The sequence below is a fragment of the Trichinella spiralis genome, assembly GCF_000181795.1.
Source record: "Trichinella spiralis strain ISS 195 chromosome Unknown Scfld5, whole genome shotgun sequence".
Lineage (NCBI taxonomy): Eukaryota > Metazoa > Nematoda > Enoplea > Trichinellida > Trichinellidae > Trichinella > Trichinella spiralis.
The window spans coordinates 114,075-138,048 of record NW_003526944.1 but is presented as its reverse complement, the minus strand read 5'-3'; the positions used below and the strand labels follow the sequence as shown (position 1 = coordinate 138,048).

The window sequence follows — 23,974 nt, the reverse complement described above, 5'->3', positions numbered from 1 at the left end:
TTTTGTAGCAGTTAACCATTTTCATACAAGCAAGGAACTGTAGCGCAGGAAGTAAGAAAAGAAAATTTTGTTTCACCTCTTCAGTATGTAAGATTTGCATGTCTGATTAAACATTTTTTTCCTCTTCATTAAATAGACAACTTTTGTAGTGATATTTTTTAGCGAAACTGTTGTAAATGGTTGAACTACACAAATAAATAAATAAATAAATAAATAATTGTATGTTTTAATTATTACAGTCACAGGTCTCCAGTTTATTTCAGTTGTAGAAATGACAGTTCATTTATTTCACTGTTCAATTTTCCATGTCGACTCAAACAGTGCAACGGTTGCGATTAGCAGCCCTGCGTCATATTGCTTCTTGCGTCATTAAAGTAGCGTTGTCTGTTTTTTTTCTTTTCAAATCCCATTTTCATGCGTATGGATCTCTTTTATTCCGGAGAACATCAGTCTTAAAGAAAAAGAAAGAATCGAAAAACATTTCTACGTTTGCAGCATCATTTTGACTGTGTACTGATGCTGTAAATTTGGAATAACCATTCTGAAGCGATTTTCAATACATTTCCATGCTTTCACATTCTGATAAACACTTTTAATTAATACATTTTTCTGTTTGTCAGTTATTTATGAATTACGTGTGCACCTTCAGTTAGTACATTTTTTGCAAAGATTATGCTTAAGTTGGAAACCAATTATTTGGAAAAACAGTATTTTTTTTATAAAATATAATTGAGACTGTTGATTTTAAAATCATATTTCAAATGATTTATAAGTTTCTCTGTACACTCGTTAGCTATACTAATCGATCTGAAAAAAATGCATTTTACATTTGAAAAACTACAGTAGGAAAACAATAATAATTACAGTAAGATTGAGATTGTTTTAGCCTCTTGCCGGGTAGTTTGCTGATGAAAAGTGAAAACTTCCCATGTAGATGGTTGCTATATTGAGACGTGATTAAATGTCTGTTTTACAGTGCTGTGAATTTATCATCGTACAGCTAAGATCAGGCGAAACTGTTTCGCTCCAGAAATTGTATCTTTGGAGTTGAATTCAATAATCAGGTTCGATCAGCTTGTTTACAAGCAGAAAATGGAAAACTTGCTCGAATGATCGGATCGGCGCCAGTTTGTGACAGATGGAAAATGTGAAAGCTTTAATAAGCTTTGTTTTTTACTGAATTTTACGCATTCTCGCGTTGTTGTATATTGTTGTTGTTGTTGTTGTTGTTGTTGTTGTTTTTCGCATTGTTGTCTTCTGGTCTGTTGTCGGCCGGACGTGTTGTTTTTCAAAACATTCGCGTTGGCGTGTATTGTTAGTATTTTGTTATTTATTATTATTTATTTTTGTTTTCCAAAAATATATGCAGACTGCATGTGACGTAACGGTCGTATCATGGAACGGCTTGTAGCTTTGTAATCTTTTACAGTTATTATTGTTGCTCGTGTGCACTGGCTTGCTGCGGGTTATGGCAAAGAAGCACACGTTCGTTGAATGCGATTTCAATTTTTAAATGGACCCATTAATATTGTTTAATGAATCCAATGTACCGGATGACATCATCAAAATGGGCATTCTGAGAAAGGGAAAGGTTTGTTTATGTCAATGTGATTGTTTTGAACGTTTGATTTCAGCAATATTATAACCGTCCGTCAATCTGTTCATTGGTTTTAGCGTGCTCGGAAAAGGTTTTTTGTCCTCCACCAGGACAGTTACAATGGGCCTGCCAGATTGGAATGCTTCGACAACGAAAAACGCTACCGCTGTCACGCTGCTCCTAAGCTGTCCATTCCATTGAAAACGTGCTTTAACATCAACAAAAAGGTAAATATTTTGTTGTTATGTGATTTGTTCTGTTTTGATTTCAATAATGGCACCAACTTTGATTGCATAAGTTGTTTTTGAACAGCGTTTTACAGACAGTTGTTTTCTTGTTGTTGTTGTTGTTGACACGTTGGAGTTTTCATTGAAAGCGCATTAGCATGACTTTTTGATTTGTTTGTTGTCATGAAGCTGTTTTTAGAGGTCGTTTAACGTTTCATTCGTGAAATAATCGAGCGCGTAAAAGTCACTCATGCGATCGCGGTTGACAAATATCTTTTTCTATTGTTCACGATTTCGGCATCTTTTAAATTTGTTAGTGATTTAGCTTTTGCCATTTTTTTATTATTTCAAATTCTTCATATTACGCATTTCCTTTATTGCCTGTAGGTTTGACTGGCATTGATCGCGTCGATAAAATCGTTTCGTGCCAGTAGCCGTACGACATTTTGCCTGGGCAGGATAAAAAATGATCTTAATTTTACAATTTTTAACCTGACCCGTGTTTATCTTGTTTTGTCATTTATTCTTTTGACGATGATGAAAACAATGCTAATAAACAGCAAACCAGAAAGAAAAATAATAAAATAATCATGATGTTGTTAGATTATTTTCCTTTAATTTGCATGTTGTTCAACTGTGCATCTCGGTTGCCAATTTTCCAGTTCCGCAGTGACAACGAAATTTCTTTCCATTGAATTTTCCATGATAGGATGAATTTTACAAAAAATCTCGGATAGTGTTTTATCCGATTGAAAGCTTTAGACTGAAAATGTTTTTCGCTTTTCGTTGCAATGTGATGGCTCTTTTTCTGTCACGCGTGTTTGTTTGTTTTTTTTTCGTTTGTTTTCCTCGTGAATGTAACACTTACGTCAGAATTGAATGCAGCGCAAACTTTGTTTACAACAGATTGCACCGCCTACCCGTCCTCGTCATCGTTTCATGCTTGTTTTTATTTCCCATCGGTGGTAATTTTTCTTCTCTCTGCATATTTTACATAATATTATATTATATTATATTATATTATATTTTATTTTATTTTATTTTATTTATTTTGTTTCCCATTTTACGCAGCTCTCTTCCCACGTTGCATTCTGATTTTTAAATTACTTATTGTTGTATTATTTAAAAATCAAAACAACAGCAATTCTACAGTATGAACAAAGTCGGCAAGTTTATATATTTTTTAAATTACTTTTACCAACTAAAAAAATGCAACATATTTTGAAATTGCGTTAATTGAAAAAAATTTTTTTCTGAAGATATTCAGCGTCTTTTTTTCTTTTTAATTACCGTTCTAGTGTGTAATTCTTGAAATTCATTTTTTGACAGTACGGTCTCTTTTCATTTTCAATTTTCTTTGTTGCTTATGTATTGTTGGAATTTGTGAAGAGAATATCACTCAGTTGGTAAATGTGAAGCGGCGTGAAAGTGGTTCAATGATGTGAATTTTTTGAAGCTTTTTTTGACTTCGCATGTCCCTTAATTTTCAGTGATTTGGTATATTTTTGTCCTTTTTTTGTTTTTAAATTTTCACAATCCATAGCTTTAAAATTCCTATTGATCTTGTAGTTAAGGTTTTGCTTTTTTCCGCTCTTTAATTTTAATTTGCAGGCTAGTTTTTCAAATTTTTTTGTTATGTGTTGTCATCGATGTTAAGAGTTATTTTGTTATTTGCTGTTGCAGATTTTCTGCTTTGGATATCGGTGCTATACTTTGCGTTTGATGTTGAATTCAACGTGCATTTGTCCGTCTGTTAATTTTCTGTTTTCTTTTGGTTTGTTACTAAGACCTAAGCATTGTAATGGATTTTTTGTTTCTATTTGAGCATGGTTAAATTATTTTTCGTTTACCATTTATAATTAAAATATTTAGGCGTTGGTTAATGTTTCAGTTTAAATGATCGTGGAATTTATTAATTGACAGTATAATTAAAATTCTTTCATAAATAGTTCATCCAAATATTATTGATTATTGGAGCTTGTTTGTCCGACACTGCTTTCCATTTTTGACGTTGGGTTGTGTCTCTGCCTGTTGACTTCATTTCTCGATTGATTTTGCTATAATAATTGAAAATTTACTCATGTAACGTTTCCTAGCTGTTTGCTTTATACTACATTTACAACTGTTTGTTTACGATTACGCTCTACGACGTAGTGCCTGTATTTTTGTATTTCAGTTTGAATCGAGCAATATTTGTTGTTCATTGATATACGTTTATCATTATTATTATTATTATTTTATGCGTGAATATGAAAGTCTAAAAAGCTGAAAATACTTCTTTTTCATCCACTGACTTGAAATCTGGAATTTGATTTGTTCATATTTCATTGCTTTTATTTATTGGCCGTCCAAAGCACAATAAATAAGCTTATACTTTCAGCATTTGTTGTTTCTTCATAACAGTGAGCGTAAATTATTAATTATATTTAGCAATTTTTTGCCAGCAGTCGAAACTGTAGTCTTGTTCAGCCAGCAGGGATTATCGATTTGTGTTTTTTTGCTTTGCTGCTATTGCCTTTTGTCAAATTGTCGCCTTTTCTCAGTTTTCCTCAAAAAATAACGGCAACTCATTTTTGGTTTTCTTTTCAGTTTTCAACGAAATAACATTACCTCATTGAAAAATTATTAACCCGCATGAGTAATAAATAGCTTTCTTTTAATGTTCTGTTACTTTTCTGAGCTTTTCTTTGTTTTTATTGTCCAGTTAATTGACAATGATCAGCAATTATTTGCAGGTGATCGATTGATTTGCTACTGCATTTGAATTCATCTGCAGTGCACGAGAGTATGTACTGTAATCAAGTTGATTCTGTAAAATTTGCAACTTTTCTTATATTTGGATTATTTTTTGTTCTCTTAAATGTGTTTATTTGGAAATGATGATAATGCTAAAACAAACAAACAAACAATTGTTTCCTATTTAAATTGAATTTCAGGTGGACAGCAAGTTGAAATTTTGCATTGCCATGTATACAATTGATGATTATTTGTTGCTTGGTTGCGAAAATGAGCTTGATCAAGATGCGTGGTTGCACACGTTGCTCGAGGTGTTGATGAACACAAAAATGACGGGTTTGTCGGACGACTTGCGACGAGCAAATTTTGGTAAATTTTATCCTTTGATAAATTTATATACTTTCAAATTTCATAATAGCATAATTTTTAGAATACGTCTGGCAGGTGAAGGTGTTGAAAAATCGTGGCTTAACTGAAAAGGTGTCGAAATTAGCCGGTCTTTTCCGCTTCTGCTTGAACACGTGCTCCGTATACTTTTACAAACTGAACACGGACGAAGAATTTTTTGAATTTCCAGTAAAAACGAAATTTATTATTATTAATTTTTGTTGTTCATTTGATTTTTTGCAATGCTTAATAATGAAAATTATTTTTTTAGCTTGTATACATTTCAAATTACGGTCATCAGGGGAATTTGTTCTTTTTGAGGGTCGGGCGTTCAGCTGTCACTGGTCCTGGTGAGCTTTGGATGAACACAGAGGATGTTGTTGATGCTGGTAGTATGCATGAAACTATGAAAATGTAAACGTTCTTTTCTTCTAATAAAGTTATTATTTTGATGTTTATTGTATTTGAAAATTTTCTTTTTTAGAATTCTTGAAGACAATCATGAACAACGTCAGCGTAACATGCCCATTGAACCTCGCGGGTTGAGGTTGTTTTCTTTTTATCAGTGACTATTTCTTTGTAATATAATAAAAATGAAACAACAATGTTTAGAAGTGACAGTCAAAATTCTACCAGGTCAAATTCAATTTCTGTAACGACCACCCTTCCACCGGAAGCATTGATGCACAGCGATTTGCGCTCTCGTGCCATCTCTGAAAATGAAAAGACTTTACAGAAGTAAATTTGGATTCAACTTCAATTTGCATTTTTATAAAAATTGAGCATGATTTTTTTGCAAGACGGTGTAGACCCAGAATGAAGATCAAGGCTATAGTGGATGCTATTGCTAATCCAACGAAAGTGTAAATACAGTTAAAATTAACAATTATTTGACATTATCCAACAAAATTAATTGATGACAAAGGATAATCTTTATTTCTTTTTAAATATGAATAAATTATTCTTGAGATGAATTTAAATTAAATAGAAATGCGGTTAGTTAGATTCTGGATGAATAAGTTTGATTGTTGACGGCATATATGTTTTTCGTTTTGCCTGTTAGATCTTGGCTTTTTGATATATTGCATGAAAAATTGATTTTTTTTTCATTTTTAAATTTTTTCTTATGCTCTGATTTCAGCTTGCGTAGTCATCTGAACTACTTGCAGCATCGTTCTCATTCCGGTGTGTCTTCTAAACTCGAATATCTAGCAAATTTGAATTGCTATTCTTGTGGTGCACCCCCGTCTTATTCTCGATCTGCCAGTCACTCGCCATCCGTGTTGCATAATCGTTCTGGCTATCACGGATCAGCACTGGCGTAAATTTGTTAATTTTTTTTTATTTGCATTTTGCTTTAACAAAATTATTCTTTTTGTTATAGCACAAGCCCAGTAATTGGTTTGTCCAATGATAGTTTTGGAAGCATTTCTAATTCGAGCGATTTCGATCACTTCGCGTAAGCATTGTTTTTCTCTTTGTAATATATTTTTATTTTTTTCCATTTTCAAAACAACTCAATCCAGTAATGGTCTGAGGTACAGTCATCGGCAGCATGTTGGAAACCCTTCATTAGAATTGATAAGTCGTTCGACAATTGTCGAAGAAAGCAGTGGCGGCAGTGGTACCGATTGTGTACCGTTTTGCAAAACTTCCAAAGGTTTGAATTGAATTTGATTTTGCAATGTTGATTTGCTTTTTTGTTTAATTATTTAATTGATCCGTTTGGATTTATATTTAATTGAGTGTGCAATTTTTAGGTATTTTGGAATTGAATGATGAAAATTCTTTTCGTCCTGCTCGTACTTTGATAACTCATTGTGTGGATGTGCATTCGTCTCCGGACTGCGTCGAAAGTTTCCGTCGGATGACATTGGACAGTGGTTGTGTAGATCCGGTCAGTCCTAGGAGAGGTAAAATTATATATGATCTGTTTCTTTATTATTTTGGATCATAATGAAATGCGATTTTTCAAACAGATGCAGACGCGATGTCTTCCTCATACAGCAGTGAACAGATATCTGATTACATACCAATGGCTCCGGGAACGACGACCGCACTATCTAATGGTAATGCAGTGATTTACAGATGTTTGCTTTATGCTGGTTGTTTAAAAATAAAAATATTCTCATACTTCAGCAGTAACTGATTCGTGGCGATTGGAGGATATTCGACCGACTATTGGTCCTGATCTTGTAACTGCGGTACCTCCATTGCGAGCATATTCTTGTGGTTCAAAACCAACAGTTCGAAATTATGGCAGTGTTAAGCAGCCATCTTGGATGAGAAAATTGCAGCATTTTTCATTCAACGACGAACGAAAACGGGCACATTCTTTTGGAAATTGGAAATCTGCGTAAGCAGCCTACATATATTACATTATCTTGTGTGTGTGTGTGTGTGTGTGTGTGTGTTTTTGATAGGCGTGATAATTTTAGTTTAATAATAATAATAATAATATCTAATTTGACTGTGATACGTGTGGGTTATTATGTTTTGTTGATTTTAGCAAGTTGATGTCGTTGCGGAAGCATTCAGCCCAACAAGGATCTGATTTGGGCGAGTCCGGCGGCCTGCGTCAGCGGTCGGGAAGCTTTGGATCTGGTTAGTTATTGCTGCTTATATATATATATATATATATAAACAAATTTTTCTTTCTTTTTATTTTTTTCTTTTCTGTTAGATCGTTCCTCTGGTAACAGTTTTAAGCACCAACTGCCTGGTCGTATTTTTGATTCCAAATTCAGCAGCGGGTCTGAGGATCTGGTCGAGATTGACTTTGGCGCGTTTCCATATGGTCGAAGCAATAGCGGTTCGTTTGGTTCTGGCGATTCTTTGAATCGATCACGTGCTAGCAGTGCCGGCACGGCCAGCATTTATAGACAGTCTTGGTCACCGAAAATTGAGCAAATTAGCGAACAAGAATTGTCGCCAAGCGCGAAATTAATTCAAGACTTGATATTCACTCGTCGCTGCAGGCCGTCGCTGGAGCGTCTAGCAGAATACGTTCCCATGTCTCCTCCTGTTGTAATTCAACTTTCTTTCTTTCCCCCTTTGTTAATATGAATGAATAAGCAAATATTTTAATCGATTAAATATTTGTTTATTTGTTTGTCATTTCTGATAGTGAATTTTTTCTTGTATCATCTTTTTCAGGCAAATGTGAATGATGACACAGTATCAGGCAAAGGGTCGACTTCGATGTTTAGTTCTGCGGAAGGTGATCACGTCGACGTCAATGATGTAGAAGAAGATGATGACGAGACGGACATCATGAGAGTGACCAGAGAGAAGAAAGGACTTGGTTCGTTCAGGATCAGGCCAGTCAGCGATGAGATTACTTTTTCGCCCGACATTGACTCGTCACTGGATATTCTGCAAGGTGTGGACAGAATGATGCATTCGGATATTTCTTCTTTTGGCAGAGGAAATTCGGCCGCCAACGCTACGACTGTTCCGCTTGCAGCAGCTTCTTTGGAACAACGTCTGCGTTTCCAAAGACCGATGTCTTCTTGCAAATGGTCGGCGGCACCACGTTGTTCTATTCGGCGCCGGCATTCCATCGGTGATCCTTGCGGTTCAATTTATGAAGAGCTGAAACGTAGGAAAAAAGAGCGATTTTTCCATTCGGACATGAATTTCATCACCAAGTTCCCCTTGTCCGAGTGCTGCAAATCTATATCACTGTTGAAAAGAATCGGCCGACGGTCGCTGCCTGCTGATTTCTCTTTCCAGTGTTTTTCCAGATCCCCCTACTCCTCCCATGCGGACAAAAGTCGGCTGAAAATGGTCACCACGCATACTAGTAATAACAGCAACAATGGTAATACCAATAATATTAATAATGCAGAAGATGACTACCTAATGCTGGAGCCGGTTTCGCAGTGAACCTGTGAATTGAAAAGCACTCACCACCACCTATGTGCTTTTTCTTTCATTTTCGACGTCATGCACAATTTTTTTGCTTTATTTATGAACATTTTATATATTTTTGCAAACTACTGTTAAAAGTGCAAATTGCAAAATACACACACACACACACACACACACACACACACACACACACACACACACACACACACACACACACACACACACACACACACACGCATATATATATATATATATATATATATATATGTTATGTATGCACGCATCACTTTGTTTTTTCATTCATTGCTGCTAACATTTGTTCCTTTGTCTTGTGTCTTCATTCATTCATTCATTCATATCAGTTTTTGCTGTTTCGATCAGGTATTTTTAAATTAAAAGTATTAATTTAATTCAGTTCTTTTAGTTGTTAATTTTACTGGCATTGCAAACGCAAGTCATTCCGACTGTTTCTTTTAATATTTATTTGCCAGTTAATTGTTCCTTGAATAATAAAAATTTCACTTGTTTTTTACAGATTCAACGTAGGAACTGTTGTTCAACGGCTGTTTTTCCTAATTTCCATGAGTGCTATTCACCGAGCACTTTTTCTTTGGTCATGCATAATGGCATTTGTGATCATAGCTGTTATGCGTTTAGATGGCCGCATAAGTTGGCATTGGTCAGCGGTATTCACACCGTTGTGGATTCTCGATTTAGTTGCATTGTTCTATACTTTGCTCAGTTGTGTGCGTCAAGTTCACCTTCTACGCGCCTGTTCCTTAGGTTTTGCGCAAATCGCCAGCGATGGATATTGCAAACGCAGAAATGTATCCTTTCTGTTGGTGATTTTGTTCAAGCTCTGCTTCTTGTCACTGCTGTCTGTAAAGCTGGAACAGCAGCAACATCAACACTCTGCAGTTGGAAAATTTTCCACCGGGGAATCAATCAAATTTTGGCACGTGATGCTACCATTTTGGGCTTCAGTGAGTATTGCGTTGGCTGAAATTACCTATCGCCTTTATCACATCTATAAGTGTGAAATGTAGAAAGATAACCAACATTTCCATAAACATGTAATTTATAATTTTTCCAAATTGAAAAAAGCAATTCTGCAGTAATGTAAATCTTTATTCAATCAGTTGCCAATTGAATGAAAGAAATTTATTCTACTTATATGACGCATAAGAACTTTTCATATTGTGACATCTTGCTAGCTTACAAATAAACTTTTCTGCATTACTACCAAACGACATTATACATGAAAATATTTATAGATATAGCTTTTTGAAAAATTAAAATTGTATTTTGAATAAATGAAGGGAAATGAATGCGTGAAATTCTGAAAACTTTTACTCCACATATACTGACTTACAAACATGCTGTTTTTCAGATGAGACGAAATAACTGAAACGTTTAATACGAAAACGCAGAGGACTCGAAGCTGAATAAAATGAAATATAATAGTTCATTGCATAGCAGTTGTTCAGCAGTTTCCAAACGCACCGTATATAATCAGAATATCAACAAAACAACCGTACTGACAGTATGAAGTTACAAAATTTGCTTGAGATGGCAAATAAGCAAAAATTCAAAGTGTCGCTGAGTGATTTCATAATTTCAATAATAGAAAATTTGCAAATGAAGTCGGGCCCAAATCAAAGGCACAAAATAGGAGGAAATTAATTTCTTGTTGAATTGCATACAGTCAACTCAATTATTGACAAGTAGGTTTACTGACTGTGTTGTTTTCGTGAATTACTGACAGTACACTGAAAGCGTTATTTGAACTAGTTTGAATGTGAATTCAAACTAATTGACGTCGATTTGTCATGTGAAATAAGAAAACGCAATCGTTAATTGAACAACGGAAGATGAAAATGAAAAGAAATTATCATTTCTCAATATAGATAGAAGGATTACATGACGCGAAACGCAAAAAATTGCTCTTTACTTAAACATCGAAATAGAACAGTTTTGAACTATTATTATGTATGTATATAGTGAGTGATATGAATGTAATAGATGATGGATGATTGCTTAGCGGTTGTCGATTTTATGACGATTGTCATTTTTTGTTTATTAGTTATAATAGTGTAATGGAAAGTATTGTTTTTATTTATTGAATATCTTTTTTGTAAATAAGTGGAAATTGTAATTGAAATATGAAGTTGTGTCTACTTTGTAAAAGTGTATTTGTAATTGATAAAGAGGAGTTGTTGGTTGTATTGCAGAGTGAAGTGAAAACGTCATTATTTGTCTTCAATGAAATGAATCTTTCATTGAATTGAATTTTATTTAATTTATGCTGAAAATGGGTTATTTTATTATATATTTTTTTCATCTCTAACGCTACATGCTGTAAGTATGAATGTATTTGTTTGTTTGTTGTTTGTTTGTTTGTTTTATTATTCGTGTTGCTTTGTGCCGTTATTAAATTTACAATTGTTTGTTTTTCTTAGTTATAAAAATGAATGTTTAAATATCGAGTGATTGCTTGCTTGCTTGCTTGCTTGCTTGATTGATTGATTGATTGATTGTTGTTGTAGTTGTTTGAATGAATGGGGGAAAGTTTTTGAATGTCGGAAATGGAAAGTTTATGAAATTGATAAAAGAGGAAGAAAGTTTGGTTGGATTTGGTAGGCTGATTTCAACGGCCAGCTGAAATGGCTGAAAGTAAGGAGGGAACGAGCCAGACCGAGTTGTGTTATTCAAAATTGGAGTTCGATTTCCAGCTAGCCTATGTATGAAGGAAGCTGTGGCTTTTTAATAACGATCTGCGGCCTCGGTCAGCCGTGACGTGTGGCAAACAAAGTAATCTATCGTTGGACGAAATCTAATTGCGTCGATTCATTGTGTGTTTCCGCACTGAAGCCGGTTGGTCCAAGCCGACCGCATCGTTCAAGTATGCGGCTATGGAAAATCAAGCCTCTGTCTGTTCTTAGCACAGCGCGCCAAATGGCCGGCGTCAGGGCGCCGCTGTTTCCGGCTTTTTTGGCAAAGTCACACAAACCGAAAAAGTTGCTTCGATCCGTGAGTTTTAAGCTTTGCACGTGAACACAATCTGCTTCAGCTTTCGCAGCATATGCCGCAGCCAGATCCGCAGCCGCAACCACAACATCCCCTGTCCCGTTGTCTTGGCGGCTCGTCGTTCTCTTCCACAACTGTGACCACTTCCAGTACGTCGACCTCTTCGACCGTGTCGTCAAATATATTGCGTGTTCCGATGCAACAGTTAAATCCCACACTGCCAGTTGCTGTGATAAACATGTATACGGAAGATCGACGACCAGAACGCCTGAACGTGATTCGACCGAATCCCGCTTCTCCAGCATCACATCCACGCCAAGCTCGTCGAACCGAACCGACACCGACTCGTTTGGTCAAAGCATACGCTCAACAACAGCAACACCAGCATCAACAGCAGCAGCATCAACTCTGGCTGATGGGTTTGCATGCGAAAACTTTGCACACGTTGTACGCGGGCAGTTTTTTAGTTTATCTGTTAAATTTAATCGCCGACTGGGTACACACGTTTCACGCATGTCGTGGTTTGACTGTTACATTTCCGTTGAAATCTTGGTGCGCAGTGGTGATGGTGTGCAGTTGTGTTGTGGGAAGCACGTTGAACTTTCTGCTGGTGCATCTGTGCTGCGAGCACGCGCTCAGACCTGCTAGATTGAATATTTCGGCTGGTGCTGAAAATGCTTGCTTCTGTCGTCCATTGTGTGTATATTTCAAAAGATGGTTGTTCTCGTTCGACTGTTTTCGTATAAGCTTTTTGATCATGCTACTCGAAGATTTGCCGTTGACAATAATCAATTATGTCTGGCTAAGCGGTTGCATTGTGCCAAATCCAGCTCAACCTTGTTGGCCTCTCGTTTTTGCAGCTTTGAGCACGTTGCTCAGTCTTGGATGGCGTTTCATAATGGTTGGATTCTCTTTCAAACGGCTTCAAATTTCAAACTGGCGCCAACGGCGTCGACTCGCCCATTGCAATCATTGTGCTCCAAGCCCCACAAAGCCCCAAGTAAACAGTGCTCATTTGAGTGTTAACACAACTACTACAACTACAACTACGACAACTACATTGACTGCTGGTAAAAAACATTTATATCCTTTTATCTCTTTTCGATTTCTTCTTTCAAACTTCAATTATGCTTTATAATAACAATTTGAAATTGAACAAAATTACTTATTATTTAACACGCGATCGATCGAAACTTTACCGGATATATATATATATATATTTATTTATTTATTTAAGGAGACATTTAAAAAGAGCTATAATTTCATTTAAATAATAATAACAATAATAACTTTGCTGTTGCTCAAACTGTTGTTGCCTTTTCTAATTATTATACGGATAACTGATGAAATTGCTCTTGTTGTAACTGATTTCTTTTTTTTATGTATAAAGAATAAAAATGATAATGATAAAAAATATTAAAAATATAAATATAGTTGGTGGGTTATTTACCAGAGCAGTTTTCTTTCATCAATCACATTTCTAAAGGTGTATAAAATATAAATATGAATATAAATAGAGTTGTTCATTTCAGTGGATTGAGATAAAGTAGGCAAGTTTTAAAACAAAAGAAAATAAAATTCCACAGGGTAGCGTTGCTCAGTTCGTGTAAATTTTGGAAATTCCCCGGTGCCTGGTCCTTCCGAAACCGCGCCAGATCGATAAATCGTTTGCCCAAGTGAAAATCACAATATTCATGCAGACGAGCACTTTATTGAATCTTTTCATTCCAACACATTGCCGCTTCTTTTTTCGTTATCTGCATTAATTAAAATTTACATTTTACGAATAACAATTTACATTATACTTGGCTATGAGTAAACAGTTCGCGTAGAAGAATTTGGTCGTCATTATTTTTTCAGCACTCACCTATTCAGCATAAAATCGCACTTTTGGCCATTTTGTTGATTAATGAAACGACGATTGTTTTGCAGTACATTATATAATAGATAAATAATAATAACAGAGCTTCAAATAATATACATTATAAATTTATACTTATATGTGGTACAGTGTTGCTTGTTTGTACGTGCCAATGACACTAATTCAATTTTGTAATAAATAAATCATAAATCTGAATATAAAGAATAATAAGAAAAGGGAATAATGTTTATTTAAATAAAAAAAAGAGAGAAATAAATTTGTTTATTTCTTTACAACAGATATTATTCGCTTTGCTTAATTGCTTAACAAGAGAATAAGTTTTACAGGAAAAATTGTTATTTGTTGGTGATGGTAAGTTAGTTGGTATAAACTTTAAACGGCATGATGATAAATTTTGACAAATTTTGCTTAATAATTTATTAGTTGCTTTTGCATTGACAGCAAAAGCCTGCTTGAACAGCATTGATTCCATTCTTTCTGACAACTGCACGCCACAATGATGAACTGAGGCCAGAGAAATGCAAAATGTTATTGCACTCTGAGGATTGACCATTTCTGCTGTTCCAATATATTTGTATTTGAATGATGTTCTATTTGTTTACACAAAATCTATTCGTTTTCAATTAGATTTGCATGTATGCTGCTTTTAAATGCTGATGGGCATTTCCAAACAATTAGCCATTGTGTAGTAAATGGAAATTTTTTTATTAAAATGATCTTGTTCAATTTTATTTTTATAGTAATTGAAAAAATGAAATTTTCATCCATTTTGATGAAATTGAGCAAGATTGTTTTCTTGGTGATACAAGATAAAAAATAACAGCACCAAAAGAATAAATAAGAAAAGAAGAGAGATAGGGAGAAAATTAATTTTTAATGTTATAAAATTAAAGATGGTTTTTGCATGAATGTTTTATTTTATTTCATTTTTTCTTTCATAAATCTTATAATTATGGTGAATAGCTAGATCGTCAGTTCGATTTGTGTTCGTGGAACAGTTGCATCATTTTAGAGAATAATAAATCGATCAATTTCACCAGGAGCATGGTTGTGTTCCTGCCACGCCCTGGATAATTAACAATCTCGTAAAGAAATTGACCAGTGAAAGCAAATAGGCAGAGAAGATTTTAAAATTTGACAGTCATTTTTTATTATTCGTTTACGCATCAGCAGCAGCAGCAGTTGCCAATGCTGATTGGCGGATCTTCGACTGGACACATTTGCATCACCACCGCCACCACCACCACCAGCAGTGCTGCAACAATAGTCAGTAACTCTTTCAAAGTGAGAGAATTAATTGTTTTTGTAAATCGAAAATTGTCGCCTGGGCCGTGAGACAAAACTGAAAACTGATCCGATCGTCTTATTCTGATCGATCAGTGCTGCTGAAACGTGCGAAGTCAATTTCACTGGCTTTTTCCTTCTCACGCTCTCAAGCCGACTCAACATCCGGCCCGCCGAGAGCGGCCGCCCACTTTTTTCAACCTTCTTAATTAAATGCTGCCATCAAATCGATATCACACTGATGAAGCTAATTTCAATGCCACTGCCCCATACAGTCAGTAGTTCATTTAAAACTTATGCGGAAAAAATTCGCAATGAAAGTGTGTAATGAAAAAAAAAGAAAAGAAAAATGTAATCGTTTCGTGTTTTTTCTTCACTTGATTCGATTGAATTTGATGGAAAACTTTAAAAGGAATTTGTGTATCAATTTTCCATCAGAAAAGAAATAAAATTGTCATCCTCTTCAACATCTCTAACATGTTGCTTGTTATGGTAATTATTTTTCTTTTAGACAGCGTGCAGACGGTAGAGAGAAATTCCGACATGATGGATTCGTTGTTAGTTGCCATTGATCTTGGTGCTGAATCAAATTCAACAAGCGCAGGTCAGTTGCATTGTATGCAAATGAGAAAAAGATATTTTTGTAGAAATAAAAAGATTTTCAGGTTCAGCAATGTCAAATTGTAAAGAGTTGGATTTTTTGTGGCCTGTACGGGTAACGTCGTCAGTGTTTCGTTCGCAGGAAGCGCTTGTACAATTCCGTCGTTTGACAAAAAGCAACAGCAACATTGTCGTCGACCGTTCGACATTGGCGGCTGAAGTGGAAGAAAGTTCGAATTCACCAACGCCGGCCACATCCACAACTCCGACGATCAGTTTACGCATTGGTCAATTAGCCTGGCTGACCACACGTCAGTGTTGTTGTTTTGTTGTTTGCTTGTTGCTGTACGTATTTACTGTGCTGATCGGCTGTGCGCCTTGTATTCATCATTATTACAAATCGGTCGAACCGGCGCAGCAAAGTCGAACAGTACGTCGGCTCGTTTCAGCTTGCACCACTGTTCACCAGACAGCGCTGCTTGGTTTCTCGTTGACCACACTGGTCTCACTTTTCGTGCTCAACGTCCTTTGGTTGCAGTCGATTCTGCTTCTTGGTACCGACCGGTCTACCGTAATGCATGTAGCTCAGTTGTGCGTTCGAGTGGATCCAACTGAACAGACCATCGAACCAATACTGGCCAGCGCCCATCACCTGACAGCGCTGCAAACGTTGAACAACATGAGCAAAACAACGCCACCCTATTGGGAATGTAAACCGATTTTCGATGACCAACCACCTCCTCCTGAAGGTACAATTGGCGCCTCGCGCAGATGGATGTTGAAAAAGCCGCATGCATGGATTTTGGTCAAACATCACGACAACTCTCAACGTTTAACCATTTGGGCAGATGTTGAAGTTGGATCGAGGGCTGACCAAACGACCATCATCTGGTATGATGTGATGCTCAACAACGGATCACAGTGTACAACCAATGCAGTAGAAGTTGGACGTAGTTGGCGTGTATTGACTGATGTCCACTTATCAGCTGACCAGTGGCCATTGTGGCAAGCTTGCCATTGCACGTACGCGGTAAAAAATGCTCAGGAATTATCTTGCGTAACTTGATTTCATAACAACGTAATACAAAAAACAAACGAAAAGTAACGGCGCAAACATGCGAACACTGCTTTCAAACACGTTGAATAAAGTCTCAGTCTCAATTTCCACAGTTTCATTGATTTATTATTTTTTACGCTACTCTGAAATTATTCATTTTATGAACAGTTTAAATTACAGAAAATTTATTATTGTTAAACTTTTGCAATATAAAAAACGCTCATAACTAATTTACCTATTCTGTTCATCTTCATCTTGTGAGGAAGTTTCGTATTTTTTTCAAATAAACATAAATACTTTTTAAATAAATGAATTGCTTTCGTTCGCATAGCTCAATTAACTCTGGCCAGTAGCAAAGTAAAGATTATCATCAGTAAACAAACACTATTGACCTTCTAAACCAACAGTCACGTTTGAAATAGCCAAGAACAGCTTCAACATCACTGATGCTACTGAGTGGATTATCCCATTTTGCATTAGCCAACGTACTGTAAGCATCACCACCTTTGGCTAAAAAAAGTGCTGGTCATTAATGAATAAATCGAATTGAACTTTAACCTTTCAAAGCGAGGCAAACTACAAGCCTGGCAGCGAATCAACAACACTGAACGTACATGCTTACCAGCAGATTGTTTCAAATCGTAAACAACCTTTGCGTCGGATATTTGCAAAAATTTTCCCAACGCATTTGTTGTACTGTAACCTGCACAAATGTCACAAATGACAAATGCACTGCACTTAATAAAACGAGCATATTTGGCAAACAAGCAAACAGCCAAAGAAATAATCTTCTACCAATCATTACGTCGTCTGCATTCTGCTATTAACAAAAGTACAATAATAAAGTTAATTAATTGATTATGGAGATGAAAAAAGACCGACAGTCCAATGAAATGAAAGATGAACAGATTCACTAATACCAACCAACCACTATGTGGTATTCTATTTCTATTTGCCCAACTTAATAAAAATTCATGACTATAAATGCCTAATACTAAAAAATTAGATAAATTTTATTATTAATTAAGCTCCACTATCAAATGATAACAAATAAATGCTTGCAATGACTTTTTTCAATTAATTACTTACATTTAGTACTTACCAAAGTTGTAGTACCTTTTATTTTGGGGTAGTTTTTTTTGCTTCTCCTTATTAATGATAAAAAGTAGAAAAATGATGATAATAATAATATAACAGATGAAATATAAATTTAATGAAAAAAACAAAATCTAGCTTACCTACAAATCAGAACGGTAATACTGTATTGTTGACTGTGCATCATTTTTGGTCGCTACGCTGTGTACTACAATTCATACGTTGTAAGTTTCATGAGGCTGTTCATTTAATAAAAGAATTGAAAATAAACGTTTTGTTGTAAGTCATGTCAGTTTTAGATGATTATCAGTCTGTCCATTTATTGATCTTTAAATATTTTTTAATCGTGAATTACGTTGAATTGTTTTTAACTTTTGTGACGTTTATAAGTTCAGTTTCACTGTACAGTATAATAGTAATTCTGAATTTGCAAATGTTCTGATGAATAACTTTTCTATACATTTAGTAGGGATGTTTTCTATTTGAATTGTCCTAATGGTTTTTGGTATTTTAATGACCCATGATGATGTATCTAATAAATAACTTCTTTAGTAATTCCATTACTGGCTAAATGGATAATTTTTTTCCGTGAATTTTCATTGTTATTTTGTTGCGCATTTGTCATAAGAAATAACACTGTATTTTTTAATTGAGAAGTATTTTTTTGTTTTTTAAACTTAGTTGTTGTAATCATGAATTGTTACAATTTCAGGAAAAAGCATTATCAATTTATCAATATTCGTTTCTCTTTTCACGAATTATATTTCAATTAATCAAACTTATTTTAAATTCATTTATTTTCTTTGGAACAAACTTCTTATATATGTTCGTTCATTTTATCGTTATTGTTCATTTTTTGGAAAAACATGTCGAATTATTCTATCAGTTGACGGGCATGTATTATTTTACCGTTTTCTTTTATATTAGGCTTTTCATAAGCAATGAAACTGGTATGTGTGTTGTGTGATGAGAAAGCTGAAAAATGATAAAAATAAACAAATATTATAAGTATTAAATTGTGTGATTGTGACTTTTATCATGTTTATCGCATCACGTTTGCTATGCAAGATATGAAAGTTCATATGGTGCTTTTATTTTTAGGGTTATTTTATAAAGAAAATTGATTGGGAAACATGTCTGCGACATTGTTTGACCAACCGTGCTATGTTTATATAAACAAACCCTCTGATTTTGAATTTCCTTCAAATGATATGCCGATAAAAGAGTTGCTTGAAAAAGGTATGAGTGAAGGAGGGAAGTATTATTTTTTACTTTCTTGTTATTTTTAAATTTAATATTGCATAAGTTTAGGAAGTTTGAGCAATAAAATTGCAACACTGAAGAAATTGATATTCGCAATGTTGCATGGAGAAAAGCTCAGCGCTGCTATTGTTATGCATGTTATTCGATTTTGCTTGCCATCGCAAGATCATATGATGAAAAAATTGTTGCTCATATTTTGGGAAATTGTGCCAAAAACTTCGGCGGATGGAAAATTGCTTCAAGAAATGATACTGGTGTGCGATGCATACCGGAAAGATTTGCAGCATCCTAACGAATTTGTACGCGGCTCTACTTTGCGCTTCTTGTGTCGTTTGAAAGAACCTGAATTGTTGGAACCACTTATGCCAAGCATACGAGCCTGTCTGGAAAACAGACACAGTTATGTACGGCGAAACGCCGTTTTGGCTGCATTTACGATATATAAAAATTTTGATTTTCTCATACCGGACGCTCCAGAATTGATACACAACTTTTTGGAATCTGAACAAGACTCATCATGCAAACGGAATGCATTTATGATGTTGTTGCATGTAGATCAGAAACGCGCATTGGATTATTTAAGCACTTGCATTGATCAGGCAAGCGTTTGGGCATTATTTGTTTGATGACAATTGAATTGAATAATTTGTTCTAGGTGACTTCATTTAGTGACATTTTGCAATTAATTATTGTGGAGCTGATCTGCAAGGTATGCCATTCGAACCCTAGTGAAAGTTCTCGCTTTATACGTTGCATTTACAATTTGCTGCAATCTACCAGCGCGGCTGTACGATACGAAGCTGCTTCAGCATTATTAACATTGACATTTTCTCCAACAGCCGTTAAGGTAAAATGATATTATCATTTTTTGTGCTTTTGGTTTGATTTGTAACGGTATGTTTATAGGCATCTGCGAATACATTCATTAGTTTGATTGTTAAAGAAAGTGACAATAATGTGAAAATGATTGTTTTGGAAAGATTGGTTGAAATGCGTCGTAACAAACAAGCGGATAGAGTGTTGCAGGAATTAGTGATGGACATGCTTAGAGTTCTCAACTGTCCGGACATGGAAGTGAGAAGAAAAGCATTAGACTTGGCTTTGGATTTGGTTTGCAACCGAAATGTGGAAGAGTTAGTTGCATGTTTAAGAAAAGAAGTTGGGAAAACTGTCAGCGCAGTAGCTGGTGACGATACAGAAAAATATCGACGCTTGCTGGTTCGCACTTTGCACAAGATTTCTGTTCGCTTTCCAGAAGTAATATCCAGTTTCATGCCATCTTTGATGGAATTTTTGTGCGACGGTAAAGATTCTTCGGCAAATGATGTATTACTGTTCATTCGTGAGGCTGTACAAATTATGCCTCAAATACGCCAAACAATTATTCTGCAGTTAATGGATGTCGTGGCCGCTATACGAAATTTGAAAATATTCCGCTCTGCGCTTTGGATTTTAGGTGAATATAGCGACAAACCTGCCGACATTGAATTATTAGTGGATTTGGTTCGTCAATCACTTGGGGATATAGTTACTGAAAATGAGCAGGTGATTGATTGATTGTTAATTCTAGCAAATTGAACTTTCAGTTAATGTTCTTTTTACTTTTTAATTGTTTGAACGTCTTTCTTTCTTTTTTTTATTAGAATGAAGATGAAATGATGTTAGCTGAGCAGCCGACCATAGTACCGACTGCACGTCGTCTCAATCCTGATGGTACATACGCCACGGAAAGTGTATTTACCAGTGCTAAAGTGTCCAACAGTGAACACATTCATTTATTGAAAGATGCGTTGATGAATGGTGATTATTTTCCTTTGGCTTCAGTAGCTTGGATACTAGCCAAATTGGCAATAAGATATGGTGAAATTGAACATGATTCAACCAAGCAAAATACATTAACAGCTAATATTATGCTAATGCTAGCTTGTATATTGCAAGTTGGTACATCGGAATTGCCAAAAGTGCCTATCACACCTGAAGATACAGATCGAATTATTGTGGCGATAAAACTTTTAGCAGGTCAGTGTCCGGACGATGTTAAACGAACGCTGTTACCACAGTTTAAAGAAAAATTGCAAACCATGTTAAAAATGGAAGCGAAAGCAAGAAAGCAAGCCACAACAACTATTGGCAAAGAAGAGAACGTTGTGATTTCTCAACCGGACGATGGGATTGCTTTTTATCAACTGTCCGCAAAATCTGCACCAGAGACTGTGGATAATATTTTTGAAATGAGGTGAACATTGATTTTTATGAATTTTCTCTTTTGTCTTTTTAAATGTACAATTTATACAGTTTGAATCAAGCTTTGGGTACGGCTAAAAAGCAGCAGAAATTTGACATGTCATTTTCAACGTTGGAACGTGTTACCCAATTGTCCGGCTTTTCAGACCCAGTCTATGCTGAAGCTTATGTTACATTAAATCAGTATGACATCAGTCTAGACTGTTTGCTGGTCAATCAAACTAACGACACTCTTGAATCTGTTACATTGGAATTGGCAACGGTTGGTGATTTGAAGCTTGTTGAAAGGCCTTCGTCGATTACCTTAGCACCTGGAGACTTTGCCAACGTTCGAGCAAGTATCAAGGTATGTTTTTTTCGATTATTATTGCAGCTTTTATTTTAAAAAAAACGAGCGACAGAGAAAAACTGTATCCTTGGTTTGTAGGTTTCTTCTACAGAGAATGGTGTAATATTTGGAACGATTGTTTACGACGTGCGCGGTTCTGTTGGTGATCGCAATTGTATCTATTTGAATGATATTCACGTCGATATTTTGGACTATATTGTTCCAATGTCTTGTTCAGATGAGGAATTCAGACAGATGTGGAGTGAATTTGAATGGGAAAATAAGGTGAAATTATATATATATACGTAATTCAGTTATTCATTAATTATTATTATGTTCATTTTTTTCTCTGAATAATTTTATGCAGAACAATTATTTCTTTCTTTTAGGTGACTGTAAATACTACAATTACTGATTTAAAAGAGTATCTTGATTTTCTTGTCAAATCTACTAATATGCGTTGTTTGACCCCTGAACCAGCACTCTCTGGTGATAGTGGATTTTTAGCTGCTAATTTATACGCGAGGTCGATTTTTGGCGAAGACGCATTGGCAAATTTAAGCATCGAAAAATCATCATCGAATTCTGAAGCGGTTGTAATAGGGCATATTCGAATTCGAGCGAAAAGCCAGGGCATGGCACTGAGTTTAGGCGATCGAATGAATAAAGTGCAGAAAACATTTGCCGATGTCGAAGATTCTGAATAAAAAAATTTGAATTCACGTATCAATGTGTACATGTGGATATAATATAATCTTTGATGCAATGTATTTGAACAGTTTGTAATTGCATCTCTAGCTTTTTACATTGATAACTACCATAGCAATGATGAATTGTTGTTCTGGATGGATCTTGTTATAAATGAAATATACTTTACAATGATTGTTATTTTATTATTATATGTTTGTTCCAGTTATATTTATTAATTTTGTTTATATTACATTTTTACAGTTACCAGTGATTAATTTTATTTTAATAATTTATATCTCTTATAAGGCAGTTTCATCATGATATCTGGTGCATGTTGTTGTAATATGAAATTGGAAGCTTGTTCACATTGTGTGGAAGAATTGCTAAACGAACTGGTGGATGTGGTTTGTTCATTTCATGCCGAAGAATCAGCTTCGAAGTTATTGTTATACATGAAAACAAGTATGTGTATGTGTATGTATGTATGTATGTATTTTAGCCAGCTAGCAGATTTGGAATCGGTCGATGAATTTGCCTGTTCAAATGAAAGCGAACTTTTAACACTGATCGAACTTGAACATCAAAAAGTTTTGCACGGTTTATCTAGGCAAGACAGCGCTTTGCCAGTACCAGCAGATGTGGACTGGCAATTGGAGCAGGTAAAAATGAAAATATTTTATCAAAGGAAAGATATGTTTTTTTTTCAATTTATAAACTTTTTAGGATAATGCGCAAATAAATCTGTGTGAATTGCTCATCTCTTTGATTGAAGAAGTTAAATGTCGACCTAAAGTGCTGCAGCAAAGATTTCGAGCTGAATCGTCTTTTGAGCAGCAGAATTTCCACTTGTGCAAGAGTGATTCGTCTAGTGTTGTTTCAGATTCATCTTTGTCAGATTTAATTATTAATATTTAAGTTTTTCAAAATCAATTTTTGATAATGTGCATATAAAATTTAGTGGCAAACTTTCATATCAGTGTCATCCGTCGGACAACGCTGCTTTATGCTTACTTTGCCGATTTTCTCACAGACCCTCGTGCCAGACAGATGATGCGAACTGGACAGTTTCTTCTGAAGATTCATCTGAACTTGTAAAGAAATAATTTATAAAAATGTAAATTTCAAAACACAATTTTAGCTTCTGTCTTTAACTGCGCAGTCAACAAATACTACCGAACGGGAAGAGGTATTCTATTTTGTTGTTTTGTTTCTGCTTTTACAGCTAAATTCAGATAACCGTTTTCCCAGTATGGTAAGAAAGACTGGACACCAACAAAATCACACGTAATCTTGCAAATTTATGCTCAACCAAAGTATAAAAGATAATTGGACTTAAATTTTAAAAAATGCCTGCAAATATGTTTTTTTGATGCAGGAAAAATTTGCTAATCAATCAGCAAAGATCAAGATGTGCAGGTTGCGGACGTAAAATTGACAAAGGTGATATAGCATACATAGTTTTTCAAAATTTAAAATTTTAATTTTTTAAATGTTTTCTTTAGAATATCATTCTCGCTTACAATTTTGCAGTTATTTTGGAAAATTGTTTTGTCATTGTTGTCATCAATCTGAACGATGCATAATTCCAGCGAGGGTGTTGTTAAAATGGGACTTTCGACTTCAGCCAGTTTGTGATTTAGCTTCGCAAATTTTAAAACACATCCAGGAAATTCCCATGTTCAAC

General features: G+C 35.1%; 5 protein-coding genes across 5 annotated transcripts; 4 read left to right on the top strand and 1 right to left on the bottom strand.

Annotated features, from left to right (window-relative positions):
* The first annotated feature begins 1,567 nt into the window (after positions 1–1,567).
* Tsp_03690 (putative PH domain protein) lies at positions 1,568–10,228 on the top strand. The gene is made up of 16 exons (XM_003374446.1): positions 1,568–1,591; positions 1,675–1,824; positions 4,761–4,896; positions 4,991–5,136; positions 5,219–5,361; positions 5,432–5,494; positions 5,560–5,685; positions 6,089–6,268; positions 6,332–6,406; positions 6,474–6,607; positions 6,708–6,860; positions 7,087–7,303; positions 7,695–7,974; positions 8,104–8,681; positions 9,356–9,803; positions 10,211–10,228. The coding sequence occupies exons 1-16, from the start codon at positions 1,568–1,570 to the stop codon at positions 10,226–10,228; spliced, it is 2,871 nt and encodes a 956-aa protein (XP_003374494.1).
* Positions 10,229–11,636: 1,408 nt separating this feature from the next.
* Tsp_03689 (hypothetical protein) lies at positions 11,637–12,152 on the bottom strand. The gene has a single exon (XM_003374445.1). It carries the CDS (start codon positions 12,150–12,152, stop codon positions 11,637–11,639), a length of 516 nt encoding a protein of 171 aa, XP_003374493.1.
* Positions 12,153–12,262: 110 nt separating this feature from the next.
* On the top strand, positions 12,263–16,679 carry Tsp_03688 (conserved hypothetical protein). The gene is made up of 4 exons (XM_003374444.1): positions 12,263–12,847; positions 14,056–14,080; positions 15,525–15,617; positions 15,679–16,679. Exons 1-4 carry the CDS (start codon positions 12,263–12,265, stop codon positions 16,677–16,679), a joined length of 1,704 nt encoding a protein of 567 aa, XP_003374492.1.
* Positions 16,680–18,898: 2,219 nt separating this feature from the next.
* Positions 18,899–22,307, top strand: Tsp_03687 (coatomer subunit beta). The gene is made up of 8 exons (XM_003374443.1): positions 18,899–19,004; positions 19,077–19,648; positions 19,684–19,875; positions 19,935–20,573; positions 20,672–21,264; positions 21,324–21,618; positions 21,700–21,885; positions 21,990–22,307. Exons 1-8 carry the CDS (start codon positions 18,899–18,901, stop codon positions 22,305–22,307), a joined length of 2,901 nt encoding a protein of 966 aa, XP_003374491.1.
* Positions 22,308–22,329: 22 nt separating this feature from the next.
* On the top strand, positions 22,330–23,873 carry Tsp_03686 (hypothetical protein). Its single transcript, XM_003374442.1, has 9 exons — positions 22,330–22,378; positions 22,597–22,729; positions 22,790–22,949; positions 23,014–23,180; positions 23,249–23,381; positions 23,429–23,476; positions 23,513–23,574; positions 23,666–23,747; positions 23,793–23,873. Exons 1-9 carry the CDS (start codon positions 22,330–22,332, stop codon positions 23,871–23,873), a joined length of 915 nt encoding a protein of 304 aa, XP_003374490.1.
* Positions 23,874–23,974: the final 101 nt, after the last annotated feature.

What these genes read in the sequence shown, in the direction of transcription:
- Tsp_03688 (XM_003374444.1), top strand. Translation starts at nt 12,263, where the DNA reads ATGGGTTTGCATGCGAAAACTTTGCACACGTTGTACGCGGGCAGTTTT. An exon ending in CAAGCCCCACAAAGCCCCAA is followed by an intron (nt 12,848 to 14,055) that starts GTAAACAGTGCT and finishes TAAGTTTTACAG; the next exon opens with GAAAAATTGTTATTTGTTGG. An exon ending in ATTGTTATTTGTTGGTGATG is followed by an intron (nt 14,081 to 15,524) that starts GTAAGTTAGTTG and finishes TTTTTCTTTTAG; the next exon opens with ACAGCGTGCAGACGGTAGAG.
- Tsp_03687 (XM_003374443.1), top strand. Translation starts at nt 18,899, where the DNA reads ATGTCTGCGACATTGTTTGACCAACCGTGCTATGTTTATATAAACAAA. An exon ending in TTTCTCCAACAGCCGTTAAG is followed by an intron (nt 19,876 to 19,934) that starts GTAAAATGATAT and finishes GTATGTTTATAG; the next exon opens with GCATCTGCGAATACATTCAT. An exon ending in GATAATATTTTTGAAATGAG is followed by an intron (nt 21,265 to 21,323) that starts GTGAACATTGAT and finishes CAATTTATACAG; the next exon opens with TTTGAATCAAGCTTTGGGTA.
- Tsp_03686 (XM_003374442.1), top strand. Translation starts at nt 22,330, where the DNA reads ATGTGTACATGTGGATATAATATAATCTTTGATGCAATGTATTTGAAC. An exon ending in TGGACTGGCAATTGGAGCAG is followed by an intron (nt 22,950 to 23,013) that starts GTAAAAATGAAA and finishes TAAACTTTTTAG; the next exon opens with GATAATGCGCAAATAAATCT. An exon ending in CTGAAGATTCATCTGAACTT is followed by an intron (nt 23,382 to 23,428) that starts GTAAAGAAATAA and finishes ACACAATTTTAG; the next exon opens with CTTCTGTCTTTAACTGCGCA.
- Tsp_03690 (XM_003374446.1), top strand. Translation starts at nt 1,568, where the DNA reads ATGGGCATTCTGAGAAAGGGAAAG. An exon ending in TTTGGAAATTGGAAATCTGC is followed by an intron (nt 7,304 to 7,694) that starts GTAAGCAGCCTA and finishes TTCCAAATTCAG; the next exon opens with CAGCGGGTCTGAGGATCTGG. An exon ending in TTCCCATGTCTCCTCCTGTT is followed by an intron (nt 7,975 to 8,103) that starts GTAATTCAACTT and finishes CATCTTTTTCAG; the next exon opens with GCAAATGTGAATGATGACAC.
- Tsp_03689 (XM_003374445.1), bottom strand. Translation starts at nt 12,152, where the DNA reads ATGCTGGAGAAGCGGGATTCGGTCGAATCACGTTCAGGCGTTCTGGTC.